A 16,597-nucleotide genomic window follows, 5' to 3' on the forward strand; every position below is an offset into this window, starting at 1 on the left:
ATATACGTATAGAGAGAGAGAGTATTAATAGTATATATAATTGCTATTTATTTTCTACATTAAAATCAATTGTTTGGAGCAATTTTAAAACTTTTTTCCTCCAAATTATGAATTTAGTGTTTTTTCATATGAATGTTATTTTAAAAGCTTTGATATGTAATTTTTTATAGATTACAGGAGGACATGATTCGAAACCAATCCATTTCAAGAGGTATTAACGAATTAAGAAAGATTATTAGAGTGTTTGGTCTACATAGATGTAAAGAATAGATGATCAAAAATATTTTATAATTGTTATATACTAAGATATGCTTTTATCCCAAATTACTTTTTTTTATATATAAAATGTAAAGATGCATGATATTTGTGCATACTTGGATTTAATTTGTTTCCAGTTATCTTTTCAAAGTCTAATTTCTACTACTTAGTACTATTCTTTCCTTTTTTGATACGATAAAAATGCTATTTTTTGTCAAGGTGGCTCATGCCATATCCCATAATGTTAATTTTTCTTACTAAAGTTTTTGACCACAGCGTTATCTTTCTATTTTTACTACTCCGCATGTTTTTTTTTTTTTTTTTTTTTGGCTATCGTCCCCATCTATTTTGATTTTTATTACTTTGCATGTTCATCAAATATATTAACATGAACTCATAATTTATTTTCTAAACAATAAAAAGAACAAACAATGACATTTTTTTTATTTTTTAAATTCAAATATGAAGCCACATCCAAAGCCTTTGCACCGTAATTTTCTTTTTGGATAAGTATGAAGACTTTGAGATAGTTACAAACTCTAATTATAAATTAGAAGGACCACTTCGACCAACTCTAAATATCGCGCCCTATTAGAACTCTCTCACTCTGCAACTACTTCAAAAACCGCGGACCTCCTCCCTTCCAAATGGAGTGCTAAAACCCATCCAATGATCGATTTCTACTGCTCTCCCTCGACATGGAAGCTGGGTCGCTGCCACCTGAGGATTCCCGGCCCCTATTTGTGAGCATCTTGTTCAATCTTTTTCCGTGTTTTTGCGGCGTTGTCTTGCGTTCCCTCGCTACCAATTTTCCGATTTTTCTCGATTTTACGTTCTAGGATTTTGCTTTCTTTAGGGTTTCGGAATGGGGATGAAGGAAAGATCATGGCTTTCGAGGGGTCGGACCGAGTATTGGTTCCACCTAGTCGGAAGTTCCCCCGTTTTCCCGCACTTTTGCTCTTTTTTCTGCTGAATTGTTGCCAATGATATCTTTTTTTTGGGTTTTTGGGGTCTTACGGATGCCTTCTTTGGTGGGCAGGGAGCAGGGCTCAATAATATTTGGAATACTTGCTTCCTTAACGCGGTTCTTCAGTGCCTCACCCACACGGTTCCTCTCGTGGAGAAACTTCGGGCATCTGATCACTATTCTACTTGTTCTGGTAGAACTTCTCTCCTCACTCTCCCTTCCCCCCTTTTTTTTCTGAGGTTCTTTTGTTTGAATTCGTGGGGTTTTTTTTGTTGTTCTTGGGGTTGTTTTCGGGCATTTCTGATTCCAGTTTTTTCCTCATGGAATCTTGCAGCCGGTCCTGGGGAGTTCTGTGCTCTCTGTGCCTTGAGACATCACATTGACAACTGCTTGTACCTCTCAGGATATGTTTTCACGCCGAAACACTTTGCCAGTAATTTGAGCAGTATCCTCGATTTCACAACTTTTTTCTCGATTTCTCTTTTTTTTTTTCAGCTGCATGATTAGGTAATTGTATGAGATATGATTTTGACATGTTTATATACATATCATATTTGCCTACAAATGCAAGTTTGAGAATTTGAAGATCCTTTTTTAAGGAAGAGTATGTGATATACTCCTAACAATTTAAACTAATGTGCCACATGTTAGATGTCGATGTCGTATAGATTTAGATGCGGTTATAAGCTAGATAATACCTCTTTACATCTCTTAACGTATGGTTACATATTATTTTAGAATGCGGTATCATTATACAGTCTGATAATTACTATTTGATTTGGGTCTTTTGATGTGGCATTTTTAAACCAAGTAGAGAAGTTTCTTCATCTGCATCACAGATGTCTCTATTCTAAGTAACAGAAGTTTCCATTTTTTTTATCATGAGGAAATAAGTGATCCAATTTAGAAACTAGGTTCCTTAACTAGATCTTATCAGAAATATTATCCGAGTTTGAACTAGGCAGCCAGGAGGATGCCCATGAGTTCCTCCAATGCTTGCTGATCAGGGTGCACGACTGCTGCATCGGCCTTGTCTCTGGAAACCAGTTGCTGTCTGTGGGAGATGATACTGACAGCCTTATCAAACAGGTCTTTGGAGGCCGTGCAATAAGCCGGGTATCTTTTGGAACAAAAGCTTTCTCTATTTGATTAGCCATGCAAACCTACCCTTTCCTTCTCCATGCTTAAATTCTAATTATTCTTGATCTCAGCTGCGATGCTCTGATTGCGGTCACGTATCAGACACGTTCGAGTCCCTGCTGGACCTCAGCTTGGGGATTGATGGTATGGCTAGCCTCACAGAGGCACTGGAATCATATACTAAGGTTGAGATGCTCGAGCCTTCAGAATGTGATGGCTGCCATGCCAAAGTACCGAAGGAAAAACAGCTAAAATTGGACCAAGCACCACAAGTTGCTTTATTCCACCTAAAGAGGTTCAAAATGGATGGTGCTGGTGTTTGCAAGATTAATAATTTGGTGGAGTTTCCATTGGATCTGGACTTGCAGCCCTTCCTTAGCTCCCCACAAGATGAAGTAAGTGCTCCTTGTGGTTTATAATCAATTCCAGGTCGTAGTAATGGATGGTGCCCCTTGCATTCTTGCAATATCCTTGGCCCTTATGTTTTTTCCTTGGCCGAAGATTCCTGATTATTCTTGCATAAACGAATTAGTTGAGAATTGTTCAGTAATTCACTAATGTGATGAGTTATTTGCTAATTGTGCATGACTTTTATTTACTTTTTTTTTGTGCTTTCCATGCACGTTTCTTGGCGAGTAAATAATTGTTTTTGCTAATTTTTCTAATCCCAATTATCCAAGTTCATTCTGAACTTTTGGTAAATTTCTGCATTTTACCAATTATGCATATTTTCTTATTTAGTTTGATGGAACATCGTTCAGATCTTTTCCCGGCCAATTTGTGCTGAGAAACACCAAATTCATGGCTATAATTTAGGTTGTATCACAAATTATTCCTGATCTTCTAATGTGCATATACTTTGATGAATTAAGGAGCAGTTAAATTATGATCTATATGCTGTTGTGGTGCACCATGGAAATATGGATAGAGGTCATTACTTCAGCTTTATCCGTTCATCTCAGTCTTCATGGCACCTAATGGATGACGCTGATGTGAGATATCCTTCATAATCTTTATTACAAGTCAAATTCATAGATCAACAACTCTCTGATTCTTTTGCTTGAACTTTGTTTATTGCAGGTGGCCAGATGCTCTGCAATGCAAGTCCTTAATATGCCGGCATACATGCTCTTCTACATAAAGCAGGGGTCATCACCCTGGATCTCAAGTTTCATAAGGGATTGGAGAGATAAAAACTTTGGTTTTGGGGAGTCTAGCAGAAGAAGCAGCTCCATGGATTCACCAGAGACAAGAGAGGATCAGAGTCCAGGCACAGATGATACTCCTGAATCTGTTATATATGAGGTAGAAGGTGATAGCAGTTCATCAGCTCCCCTTAGACCTTGCAACCAGGGTGGCATCAGTTATGGGGCTGAAAAGAAGCCTCCATTAGATGAAGTAATGAAACAATCCGCTGTAAGATTTGGCTCTGAGGAATGCATCTTTTGTGTTGGTGTCTTCAATGATGAGACTTCCAGTTCGGTTCTTTTAATCTGTTTTAATCCAGATTTCACTTAGAAAATTCGAAGTTCTTTAGTGTGTCCTTCTTTATTTGTTCTAGAATTGTTAGTATAGAAGTGTCACAATTGCATAAATCATGAGCTTGTTATATCTAATCTTATACTCTATTCTCATTGCTATTGCAGCATCATTGACAGAAGATGATCAAGAGGATCACCAAGAAAGCCACGGGAGCTCAATGGATGTTGAGTCAACAGCCAAGGAAGCCACAAAGGATAGAGCAGGAAATGAGATGCTCGGAAGCATTCCTAGCTTGCAGAGGTCAAGCTTTCGATCCTGTCTAACACCACCACACTGGTCACATATACCACGACCTCTCATTTTGAGGAACCCACTTCCCATGAAGAGGCAGCGCAGAGCACTCTCAGATCTTGATAACATCCCTTCTCCAAGCCCAGGGACACCAGAAGTCAACATGCAGCCAGAGCCTCAGTCCTTGCTCCATCAGCATGACTTCTTTAAAGACAACTCATAAATAAACTCCCATCTTGATCCCAGTGAGACTGATCAGACTCCATAGACAACTAACCTAGTAGCCATGATTTTCCTAGTTAACTTTATCAAGGCCTGCATAAATGGCATTAAGTTGTTCTCCTAAATCTTTACAGTTCCATTCCATCTCCTAATCAATGCACTCAAATTCCCCCTGACTAGAGTTCTTATGTGAATTAACTAGTTCCAAACAATCTATGATTTGAGTTCCCTTTCTTTACAGACAATATTTTTAGTTATCACTTGGAATTCTTTTCTGTATCATATTCACCAAACGAACGAAAAACTACAGCTTATAGTTAAACTTTGTCTTCCCCCTCTTCTAAGATTGTTTATGATCTGAATGGATCTCAACAAGTGTGTAATTTACTTTTTTATTCCCTTCTCTGCTGCGACTATTGGAACTATTTATCATCTGTTTATATAGGGCTGAGTACTGCACTAAACTGTTCCGTCCGGTTGCCGTGAGGAATCATGCAATGGTGGAGAAGATAATAGGCGATCAGCTCAAGAAACTTCATGATAATATTCTTTCCATCCTTGGATGATTTAGTCTGTTCAGGGGTTGTGCTAGTATTTGGCGGTCTGCTTTTGGGCAGCCTTGAGAAGGTTGGGTTTCAGTCTTATACTCTTATCCAACCTTGTCCCTTTCAAGGCTTCAATCATAAGAAAGCATCATGTTCTACTGGATAGCTCTCTGCAGTACGGCCCACTCCCACTACAGCTTGCAGATAATATACAATGAGAACTCTCATGGCATCCAATAGAAGTTTCCAGCCTTCTTATAGAAATGGAGTAAGAACAGTCATATTGATTAAACAAGCAGAACATATCGAGTCAAACATTTAAAATATCAATTAAGATAAAATAGGTCGACAGCCGCAGATCCATGTAGCTTGAGGTTGAGCAGGCTGAATAATTCAGTACTCAATGTCTGCTCTGATGTGTTTTTTGCTCTTTTAGCGGACCAAGTGCTCAATATGAATGAAAACAAGAAATCATGTATCCATGTAATTTTGAGGTTTGGAGCAGAGTTCTGAATAATTCAGTACGCGGTGTCCACTCTTATGTGTTTTGCCCTTTTAGTAGACCAAGTACTTAATATGAATGAGAACATTACTTCTGTTTTGCAACTTGTCTCCATGAGAATTTAGCTGACTGGTTAGCCAACATAGGAAGAAATCAATTAAGGGGGTGATCTATTTTTAACTTATTTCCTCCTCCGCTCTTAAGCTTATCATGTAAAGGAAAATTTCTTTTACTCAACTTAATGCTTCGGTTTCTTTTCCCTTGGCATCTGGTTCAACACAAAAAGCTTATTCTAGGACAAATGTTCACATCCTCCTTGGCAGTGAAACTATTTCACATACAAGTTAAATCCATTTGAGTCACAGTGAATAAATAAATTGATCACATATTGTGCTAAAATTATTGGTTACAGAAACGGAACTAGTCAGATTTCACTAACAAGACCATAATTATTTACAATGATGCCCACCAAACAAGAAAGTAAATAAAATTGCACATTCTGTTAAGATTATCCCTACAAATATTCCTTTAAGCTGAACAGAATCCACCATTCTTTTCATCAAACAATGCATGGTTCATCATATCAGCATTCCTTGGTACTAGCGGATCTCTGGCCAATGGCATAAGAATATCCAAGTTATGAGCTTATGATGCATTTGAACCATCGTATACATCCAGGCATACGTGTTGAACCAATGTACTCAGGCAACTGGAGTTTTACTACTTTCACAGTGGTGCACAATGAATAATTGCAATCTCTACCTAATGTAACTCAATCAAAAATCAGTAGCCAAGAACCACAAAGAAACTGAGCTTTCTTTTACGAAGCTTTCAAAGAAGCACAATTCCATGGAACAAAACCAAGCTTCACTTACATAACCCAGAAGACTCTTAAAATCTGTCACTGATGCTCAAATAAAAACTTCATGGCTAGGACTGAAATGGAAATTTTCAATTGTCCATGTTTATTTAACAGCAGGATTTTTCTGCAGTACAGCATGAACTGTGGACCGTCTGAACCTCCTTACATGATAGAGCTCAAACATAGGATGCCTTACTGAGGGTTCAAATGAAAACAAAAAAGGAAAAAAAAAACGACAGGCTCGCTTTAGATATATTTGTTGCCAAAATATACAATCTCAGAATGTAAAGATCTCCCTCTATAATACATGTGGCCCATGCGCAGCAACCTGAGAAGCTTGATTTCTATGAAAGAATATTATAAGATGAGATTAAACAGTAGGCAAGCAGCCACTATGTTGAGAACAATCCCAAGCCAAACAAGCAGCTGTCCTGGAAGATTACAGGATTCTGTCTTGAATATCATTGAGAAGACTGGACGCTATAGAAGTCAGCTTCTTTCCAGTTTCCCCAGCAATGTTCTTAAGGGAGGAAATATCCTGTGATGCCTGAAAACAAAAGGAAAGCACTGAATCAATAGTGCAGCAAAAAGCTGCAGAAGTCTTGGCACTACTTCTAGATTCTAATTTGCAAATTAAATTTCCATGGCATAAAATACCGGCAAATCGGAACGTGAGTCCACTGCTGGAAATTTTAAAATATCATAGTGTCATCCTCTATATTCTATTCTCGGATGTTGGGCTTGGAAGTTCTCATAAATGACAACAAAAGATGCTTCAATAAAACTTGTTATGTTAATTTAATTAATGATGATCATTTGCGAACCTCTTCGTATACATGTTTCTTTGCCTTCAAGAAGGGGAATATTTAATGATCTGAACAATCAGATATGTCAAAAAAGCAAGTTTTTAACAATCACCTGGAAAGAGACTCGGTTAATAAGGTCAGCAGCAGTAAGACCAAGATCAGTGTCATCAGTATGCTGACCAAAAAGATCAGCACTTGATATGGATGTTGAACCCTACAAGAGACAACTTTAGAAAATCAGCAACCTGTTGAAGGTAATTAAACTTTATCAACTAATCAGAAAGTTCAAATTTTCAATATTTCAGAACTATAACGTGAAGAAACGTAGACATAAAATTATGGGTCATTATGCCTTTCTACCTAGAAGAGAACATAATGATGTCACAAACATGCGGAGTTTCAGAGAGATATAAAAGCAATAACAGAAAAATCATCACATATCATGGAAATAGGAAGATAATTATCTGAATAACAGCATATGAAGCGATTTTTTTCTCCAAAATTATTCAGATACAAGGAGCACGTACAGTAAACCTCTGCAAGAAGATTTGAGCCTCCTTATCACTTGCTTGGTTCTGATCACCAAAAAATTGGGCTGATGAGATGGATTTTGCATTCGAAAACTTCTGTCTCACTTCATTACTTTCCTCTACCTAAGAATTAAACAGAGAAAAAAATTAAAAATAAAATACAAGGACTAGATGGCATGGCTTAAAAAAACAACCATGGGTCCAAAATGAACCCATAGGTGGCCTGTAGATCTATAAATTAATGGTTGAGAAATATATGTAACATAAACCATGCATGTTTCTATAACTTCTGTTAAGACATGATAGCAAGAAAAATTCCCAGCCATGATTAAAACAAATTACTCATCCAGAGAAAAATATAAAGTTTCATATGAGACTGTCTTGCCAAGAAAGATCCTTTACATAGGTAAGCTAAATAAAGTATTTCACAACATACCAAAAAGATGAACTAGTTGTTTACATAATACTACACAAAGCTGGTTCATGTAGTTGGGACAAGGCTTCATGGTTATGATTATTCAAGTAATGCTGCAATTCAAGCGTCGGATTCAGTCATCTAGAACAGGGTTTCATGTGCCAATCCACGCCGAGCCAGTAGCAGCATGGGGCATGAGGTCAGTACTGCTTGGCACCGAGACAGTGTAGGTAGGTCACGGGTGTATCAGCATAGCACACCACAATTCAGCATGGCAAGTGCGTGCCAATCACTGCCTGGAATGACCCAATCCACAGGCACTTAGATCCTTGACTCAGAAATTGAATCCAGTATGGTTCTTCAATAGTAAAGCGAGTCATCTAATTTGGGTAATGTTTCTCAGAAGTTTATGATCCTTGACAGACCAAACACAAAATATTCTTGCAGTCAATATTAACTAATTGAGGTCACATTTACAGATCATGTGAAACATATAGAAATATTGTTGTATATATTGCTGAATTATGTATCTGGATACATGCTGTCTACTATACCCATATATTAACTGATATGGCCATTTGACATGGAAAATTGCCTTGCTATTGGATGCATGTTATATGCATATACATCATAAGTAACACAAAATGGCCAAATTCAATTGGTTATGTTCTAATGAACCATTGCTCCAAAACTAAAGCATTTGATAAACCCACAGGAAACTTGCACCTATAAGTTTCAAGGAATCGAGAATCTAACTTCATCTTCTCCGACTGCCAATGTAATAGTAGTCGCATCTCTTCCAAGCCAAGCGCTATAAGCCAAACATTTTCACCAGTAAATGTCAATATAACCAACCATCAAATACCCTTTCCTTTTGAATCAGTCACATTCATTACTAATAATTGATTAACACTGTTTCAATAGCAATAGTTTGCAATAAAGAAATCTAAATCTTATTAGTAAAGACAAGCCAGATCTAAACCAGGATTGATAGGAATACTAATGATGAAATAGAAGTGATTTAAAATGGACGACAATAAATTTTAAGCAACATAAGTAAAATATGGACCGGTCATTCCAATTGTTCTCCAAAGGTTTAATCAAACCACTTCCTCATCTGTGGTACTTCAAATGTACTAGTTTATAACTGGGCCAGAATAATAGAACTCTGTCCATAAATGTCACACCTAACTTGCCAATTTTATTGAGCATTTCCTCTAAAAGATAACCATATATAAGAGGGCAAAAGGCTTTACTCTTACCTGAACTTTTGTAGTGGAAACTGGTTTCTTAGAAAATCCACTGTCCATTCCAAACTCTGCAAAGAAGCTTGAAGATTTTGGAGGGCCAACATGGCCAATCACTTGAGCACCCTTCGGAATATTTTCAGCAGCAGGTATGCTCTCCATGTATTCAAAACGAGAAGGAAAAGATGAGCCAAATGTTGCTGTGGAACTAGCCGTGGAAGTTACATCTGGTGCTGGTTCTTCAGGCTTCTGATCATAAAGACTTTCATTTGGCTGCAATGATGAAACTTCTTCAAAGTAAATAGGATACTTCTTCATCATTTCTAAAGTGACAAGTTAAAACCATTATTCTTAGGAGAACGTTGAAATGGACTTGTGAAAGACTTGCAGCCAAATGATCTGAGTATGTGATCCAAGCAAGTGATAGAATTAAGTGGGTTGCCAGCTTCCAGGTACATTTTCAACGTCCTCTTGGCAAGACCAGATCAAACCATGAAAATGAGACTTCAGAATATTAACCATTCTTGACATTTAAAAACAACTTAGATGTATTAATTTCTATTGACAGCTGATGTTCTTTTATTTAGTATTGAATTGTAACATTATCAGTTTGAATCAGGAGAATAGATCCACCTTTGTGGTAAGCTTCCGGGCACCAAGGCCCCCAGTCTTACTTCCTATCTTCCTTGCACCAATGGGCTTTTTAACAGAACTGATAACTGGTGATTGAATCGGAGCTTTTGGTGAACGGGTTGTCTCAACAATTTCCTGCTTTTCAAATAAATTATCCTTAATTGTATCTATAGGCTTCAAATCGTGAAGACCATTGAATGCATGTGGCGACTGAGATGCAACAGGTGATGAAGGATTGCTAGAATCTTCTGCAAAACTTTTAGCAACTTCTTTGGAAAGTATCTGCCTGTACAACTCAGCAGCCCTTGATGTGTATTTTGCCTCAATTTTGCCATCATATGTCCATCCATGCTGCTTAAAGAAAGTGTGGGCACGATTGTTGCCCCCAAAAGTCATCATCTTCAGCTGCTCTGGGCTCCACGAGTCCAGATTTGTAGATCTGAAGGCATTAAATAGAAACTTAGAATAGCAATATGCAGATCATCCAACAATTTCCACAAATTTTCAAGCTGCTAATTTGTTCAAAAACAGAAAACATATATATAAGCATTGACAACAATAAACTAGAAATTTAAAACAAGTGCACGCGTGCCAGGATACAAGAAAACAGGAGTTAGAGGAACTTTTCTTTTCGGGAAAATGGAAAGTGGGGTCTAATCTCAAAAATCCTATTGCTGCTGACTGTGTTATGAAGGCTGCCTTTTTTCTATTGAAAGAGCAGTTTTGTCGTTTAGGAAAATGATCTGAAAATGCCATACAGTGATTTTGGACAGAGTTAAATAAAGTGGACACTTGGATAACCTGATATCAGATTTTTGTAAATGTTTTGTGTTATTCAATGAGACTAGAAACATGAGGACTAAGATCCCAGTGCTTGCAACTGCTGCTTGGAGTTTATGGCATTTAAGAAAACCCTGACAACATTATCTCCAGGGAAATAGAAAAAAAAATAATCAAAGCTTTCTTTCAAAGTTCTATTCCGGAGCAAAAGAATACCTTGAATACAATAGAAGAAATAGTGAAAGATATTACAATCTGAAACAGTTGGTCTGGAATTTACCTGATTCAACTTAGTATAACTAAACACAAACCAGAGGGTGACATGTGCACCTTCATGAAAAGGAAAACCAAAAAACCACCATAAGCTATAGAAAACTTCTATCAAGCTGAGAATACTTTATTTGCTCAAATGTTAGGCAATTAGAGATACTGTAACAATCTTAGTTGTACCAATACCATGACCAGCATGGTCATGGTATTGGGTCAATACGATGCGGCACTATGTCACACTAACATAGGGTATGGAAGACCATGTTGTTCTAGTATCGGTACTACTCCAATGAGAGGGGAAGAGAGGGGGCAGAGAGGGAGGGAGGCACATGGTTCCTGGCATGGTGGTGGACATGGTGGAGTAGGTGGAGATCAATGGTGTCAAGATCCTAGCCCTAACAGCAGTGAATGGCAGATGTTGGCAGTGAAGCTGGAGGCGACAACACTAAGGCGATTGAGGACACCCAATGGGGGCGGTGACATCAACATTGGATAGAGAGAGAAGTGAGAGAAAATGATGGGTGGGGTATTGGGATTGATGGGTTGGGATTGGGACGAGGGATGAGATAGGGTTTTATAAGAGGAGTTGTTTTGGCCCAAAAAGGTCAGGTCAGTACCGCCCAAAATAGGGCAGAACTAGTCAATTCAACCCATTGTGAACCAGTTCACTATGCCCCATTTCAAAAGGCCACACCTTCCCAATTCCACCTTAATTCGGTTTGGTATGGTATGCCCCAAAAGAGGTAGCTTGAGACAACTTGGCTATCCTTGCTTGCTTACTATGTGCTTCTTAATAATAAATGCCTAAGGACCTAACTGGATGCATGTGTTGCCATCTGGCAACAAACACTGCAACATTGGCAGAGCTAGAAATATTGTTCAAACAGGATTTTCATAACCTTGGCATGTTTCAGGGTTGTCTATTGCCATGTGAATTCCATCCATAAAGACACTAATAAGGATGAACCGATAATTGTGAAAGGGCAAACAATATTAATTATTTGATAGAAACTTTGACATTTAAATGTACAGAAACATGTTATAGAGGTGTGGCTGAGTATATATGTTGATATTTAGGATTGTAATTGGCTAGTGGAAAAAAGAAAAATCTTACAAAAGGTTGAGTAGAGCATAAGAACAAAGAGATATACAAGCATGATAAGCAAACATTTGGTGCATCGAATGGCAATTCACCTCCATAATAGAACTCTCATACATCTAAATCATTAATGCTCATTCTTCCAAACCCCAAAATATTCCTAAATGAATGTAAATCCTATCAACAATATAAAAGCACTAATACTTCTGCTATTTGAAAACTTTCTCTTGTATTTAGAGATATGTTGATAGAGTTTTGGCTTAATTATGCCCAAAATGCACATATAAGTTTATAGCTTGTTATGCCCAAAATATTACCCCAAGAGACCTAAAGCTCCAAGAAACCTACCAATTGGCAACTCTAAAAGGTGCCCTATGTTTATAGAACACTTGCAAAATCTCAAAATTCATTAATGCCTAAATATACTAATAAAGCTTCAATATGCACAACATATGCTTTCAAATGAGCTGGGGTTGAGTAGGGGTGCAAATAAGCCAAGTAGCATGCGAGCTACTTGAGCTCCGCTCGAATCCAAGCTTGACTTGACTCAACTATTTCCGAGCTAAAGCCGAGCTCGAGCAGTTTTTTCAAGTTGAGCTCGAGTAGCAAAATACTTGGCTCGAAGGCTCGCGAGCCTAATCGAGTATATATTTTTTATAATATTATATTATATATAATAGATATTATTTATTTAATATTTTGACATATAGTATTATGTTATATTTTATTTTAATTATATTTTTTAATTATGACCAAGACTCAAATTCGAGCTTGAACTCGAGCTCGAGTATAGTTTGGTTGATATTCGAGTCGAGTCAATTTCAAGTATTGCTCTTTTTTTTTCTTGATTGAGTCGAGTTTCAAGCCCAAGTATTTTGAATCGAGTCAAGCTCGACCCTCTAGCTACTCAACTTGGCTTAGCTTAATTGCACCCCTAAAGTTTTCAAAATCCGTATGCATATGTGTGCTTCTACCTCTTATTTTCAATTCCTTAGGTTTTCTATATTCCCTCTCTCAATGAGCTTTGGTAAACATCCTTTTTCCCTATTCAACTTTAAAAGTAGAGAAAAGATATCATATAATTTTGCAAAGGTTGGGCATCAATTCATAAAATGAGCATATCAAAAATATTCTTTGCAATCCTCATTACCAAAGGCCTTTCTTCATGGCAATTGTAGTATGTCAACCAACAAGAATGCATGACAATCTAAACACTCGAGTATATATTTGAATAACCAACAATATACTATAAGAATATATTAACACATGATATATCTATACATGTATTTATACCATAAATATGAGTCATGCTACCATAATGTGGGCCAGATTTGAGGTCAAATTTGAAAAAGAGGATTTCAAAATAAAGATCTGAAACCTTTCAAATTTGAACTACTAAAAACCTAAAAACATATCTTTTGGATATCCTTTGACTATGCATCAAGAGTCCCAAAATTGAAGATACAAATAGAACTAATTCCATATAATGCAACACAGGCTATATAAATTGAAAATTCATACCACTTATTTTAATATAAACATCTTAAAAAAACATAGAAATTGAACTTCAACTACTTTGGATCCTCTTCACTAATTAGATCATATCAAAAGCTATATGAATTTTCTATTTGGGATGACTCTATATGCATTAACAAGGGGCCTTCGAAATTAATGTTTCTCAATTTGTAGACAGTTTGAATATGGTAGACCGCATCCAAAAATTTAGACCTTGATTTTGTAACCTTCATCTTGACATTTAATCTTTATAACTTCAAACTAGTCAATATTTATCACATAGCACTCTCTCTACGTGACTTAAATAAGTGTGACTATATATTCAACATTATATATTTCGGTGGACAAATGAATTAACAGTTTAGAAATCCACATTGTGGAAAAGAAATAACCATTTAAATATGGTATCATTTTTCAAGTCAAGCCAAACATCAAAAATCATAGCTAAGGCTCCTCATAATAATGGTTTCTTCTAACTTATACTGCCCCCCCCCTCTTCCTTCTCTTTCACTTTAGCTGCATTCTGTTGCAGAATAAGGGTGGATAGCTCATATCCAAGCAAGCATCATTTGCGAGTCCCAATTTATTCCAAGTTTGATTACAATGGTCAAAGGGGCTCTACACACTGGTCCGGTAGAATCAGTAATTCCTAAGAGACAAAGGGAATTTGTTGTACCTCCTTTTCCAATTTAGACTTAATCCATCTTAACACAACCAAACAGAACTAAGACTAGTTTCAAGAATGAACACTATAGTTGGTCCATGAAAATTAAGATAACCTATTCCATTGTGTGGTGGAATCAGTTACTCCTGAGAGATAAACAAAATTTATTGTACCTCACTTTTCAATTTAGATTTAATCCATCTTAATCCAATAGAACTCAGAATAGTTTCAAGAATAAATATTATAGTTGGGAAAAGGAACAGCTATCCCAAGATGTACTTTCCCAACTAAACAAGGTCTTATATCATAAACCTGTGACATGAACTACTGGAAACAGGAAGATCATGGAAATAAAGAGCCAAAGGAAACATGCTAACGCACTATAAAGTCAATTACTTGTCACTGATTAGTTCCTGTTTGACGTTGAAAACAGTACCATGCCACTCCAACAAAAAGAAAAATAATCAAGCTTTTAAACTACAGTAGTCAAGTACTTAAAAACTGAAAAGAGTTGTTGAAATACCCTAGCACATTAAATATCTGCATTCTTATCAAGTGTGACTGCTATTACTATTTAAGTACCATTAACACCTTCATTTTTTTTATTGTGAATATCTTTCCATACTACCATATGTTCGTTCACAACATATTAGCAGCATACTTTTGTGCTAGTTTATACCACAAGCAAATTGCCACATCTCATGCCAATCAAAAAGTGGCTTTAGGTATATATACATATTTTATATATATATATATATATAATATGTATATATGTGTGTATATACATAATATGTATATGTGTGTGTATATGACATAGGTCAGAAACCACAGAGTCGACCATAGAGGCTTCGATTTTCTGTCAAATTTATTAGCGGATTCCAGACAATAATTACATGCATAACATGATATCATGGATATGATTACAAGAACTCTAACTTTACAACTACAAAAACCTAAGAATGTAAACATCAAAATCGGACCAAAAAACATCTAAAAACAATCCTAAAGAACCCCCATATTGGTCGTTTTTCCCCAATTAAAGAAGAAAAAAAGAAAGAGGGAGGATCGGGGGGGCACCTCACGAAGCTGATGTGGACGCCGAGGCTGCGGTGGACGGCGGAGCAGTCCATGCAGAGGAAGATGCCGTACGTGACCGACGCCCACGTCGGGTTCTTCGCGTTGCAATCGAAGCACATCTGAGACGGAGAAAGCCTCCACCATCAAAACCTATCGGATCTCGAGATCCGGCAAGATCCCGGTTCCCGGAGATGGAAAGACAGAGAAGCTCCAAACGAGAAGAAGACGACGAAGAAGGAGAAGAGAGGAATACCTTGTTCTCGGGCTTGGATCTGAGCTTCCGGAATACCGCGTTCTTGTCGGTTAGGGTTTCGGAAGCCATGGCCAAGGCCGAGAGAGAGAGAACGGGGAAGGTCGTTTTCGTGCCGGGAAACTTTCCCACAATTTGAGATCGGGGAGCGAGAGAGAGGTTTGCGGTTGAATACCGACCGAAGGGTTGCAAAATTGAGGGCGTGCCATGCACGTGACAACGAGGGAAGAAGCCGCGAGCTAATGCCCCCGGCTGTTGTTGGGGCACGTATGGTGCACACGTGTTTTAATTTTATATGTCAAGCAGTGCAGAGAAGTTAGTATATAACAAGTGACCAATAATTATGGAGTGTGGAAAATGCATAAATTTGAGCTTGATTTCATAGATATATTCAAGAAATATAGATATATTTTTTTTTATTTCTTTACTTTTTTCGGCCCTAAGTCATTTATTGGAGAATGAGTTTGGTGCATGTATTTTTAGTTGTTTTCGTTTAAAAGAGTATAGTGTATGTTTTTAATAAAAGAATATGATATATCTATTAGAAAAAGAGAATTTATACGAGATGGATGAGAGATGCAAGGTATTGAGTGCTTGTGCCATGTACAAGGAATCTTAGACACGTGTTATGCAAGTGAGAAACAGCTGTCTGTTGGATATTCTAGTTCTTCTTTCTCTTTTCTGTTTGTTTGTTTGGTTTTATAGAACTTTTTCTTCGAATACGTAGGATTTAGTATGAGAGTATGTCAAATATTCAAATAATTTAGAGATTCTCGACACTATATGATGTAAGCAAGGATGGGCTATTTTGTTGGATACTCTAACTTTCTCTTTCCCTCTCTTCTTTTTAATTCTATGGAACTTCTTTCTAATTATATAAGATTTTATGCAAGCGCATGTCAAATGTCCAAATGATTTAGACACGTGTTTGTAGGCGAGAAAGGACTAATAACTTGTTGAATGCTAAATCTCTCTCCCTCTCTCTCTCTCTCTCTCTCTCTCTCTCTCTCTTTGTGGACTTCTCGGATTTAGCTAGAGTATA

General features: G+C 37.1%; 2 protein-coding genes across 7 annotated transcripts; one reads left to right on the forward strand and one right to left on the reverse strand.

Moving 5' to 3' along the window:
- Positions 1 to 838: 838 nt before the first annotated feature.
- LOC103706366 (ubiquitin carboxyl-terminal hydrolase 21-like) lies at positions 839 to 4,763 on the forward strand. 5 transcript variants are annotated; one of them, XM_008790435.6, is made up of 8 exons: positions 839 to 1,001; positions 1,298 to 1,418; positions 1,560 to 1,670; positions 2,163 to 2,341; positions 2,437 to 2,760; positions 3,238 to 3,357; positions 3,446 to 3,842; positions 4,012 to 4,763. In XM_008790435.6, exons 1-8 carry the CDS (start codon positions 957 to 959, stop codon positions 4,359 to 4,361), a joined length of 1,647 nt encoding a protein of 548 aa, XP_008788657.4. In that variant the 5' UTR covers positions 839 to 956; the 3' UTR covers positions 4,362 to 4,763. The 5 variants fall into 5 exon arrangements, with proteins under 5 accessions (XP_008788657.4, XP_038970851.3, XP_038970850.3 ...); XM_039114923.3 differs by having other exon boundaries at positions 3,446 to 3,781; XM_039114922.3 differs by having other exon boundaries at positions 3,244 to 3,357.
- A 1,575-nt stretch (positions 4,764 to 6,338) lies between these two features.
- LOC103706365 (putative ADP-ribosylation factor GTPase-activating protein AGD8) lies at positions 6,339 to 15,810 on the reverse strand. Of its 2 annotated transcripts, none has more exons than XM_008790434.4 (7): positions 15,559 to 15,810; positions 15,306 to 15,424; positions 9,901 to 10,339; positions 9,283 to 9,540; positions 7,603 to 7,728; positions 7,188 to 7,289; positions 6,339 to 6,816 (listed from the first exon to the last, which is right to left on the reverse strand). In XM_008790434.4, the coding sequence occupies exons 1-7, from the start codon at positions 15,625 to 15,627 to the stop codon at positions 6,709 to 6,711; spliced, it is 1,221 nt and encodes a 406-aa protein (XP_008788656.3). In that variant the 5' UTR covers positions 15,628 to 15,810; the 3' UTR covers positions 6,339 to 6,708. The 2 variants fall into 2 exon arrangements, with proteins under 2 accessions (XP_008788656.3, XP_026660194.3); XM_026804393.4 differs by lacking the exon at positions 6,339 to 6,816 and adding an exon at positions 6,852 to 7,019 and having other exon boundaries at positions 15,559 to 15,809.
- Between the last annotated feature and the right edge of the window lie 787 nt (positions 15,811 to 16,597).

Source organism: Phoenix dactylifera, chromosome 16, assembly GCF_051530095.1.
Source record: "Phoenix dactylifera cultivar Ajwa chromosome 16, Ajwa_hap1_PhDact_Kaust_v1.1, whole genome shotgun sequence".
In the NCBI taxonomy this organism is placed as follows: Eukaryota; Viridiplantae; Streptophyta; class Magnoliopsida; order Arecales; family Arecaceae; genus Phoenix; species Phoenix dactylifera.

What these genes read in the sequence shown, in the direction of transcription:
- LOC103706365 (XM_008790434.4), bottom strand. Translation starts at nt 15,627, where the DNA reads ATGGCTTCCGAAACCCTAACCGACAAGAACGCGGTATTCCGGAAGCTC. An exon ending in CCCGGAAGCTTACCACAAAG is followed by an intron (nt 9,541 to 9,900) that starts GTGGATCTATTC and finishes TCATCATTGCAG; the next exon opens with CCAAATGAAAGTCTTTATGA. An exon ending in TTAACCGAGTCTCTTTCCAG is followed by an intron (nt 6,817 to 7,187) that starts GTGATTGTTAAA and finishes TTTTGTTTTCAG; the next exon opens with GCATCACAGGATATTTCCTC.
- LOC103706366 (XM_008790435.6), top strand. Translation starts at nt 957, where the DNA reads ATGGAAGCTGGGTCGCTGCCACCTGAGGATTCCCGGCCCCTATTT. An exon ending in AGGATTCCCGGCCCCTATTT is followed by an intron (nt 1,002 to 1,297) that starts GTGAGCATCTTG and finishes TTTGGTGGGCAG; the next exon opens with GGAGCAGGGCTCAATAATAT. An exon ending in CTTTGCCAGTAATTTGAGCA is followed by an intron (nt 1,671 to 2,162) that starts GTATCCTCGATT and finishes AGATCTTATCAG; the next exon opens with AAATATTATCCGAGTTTGAA.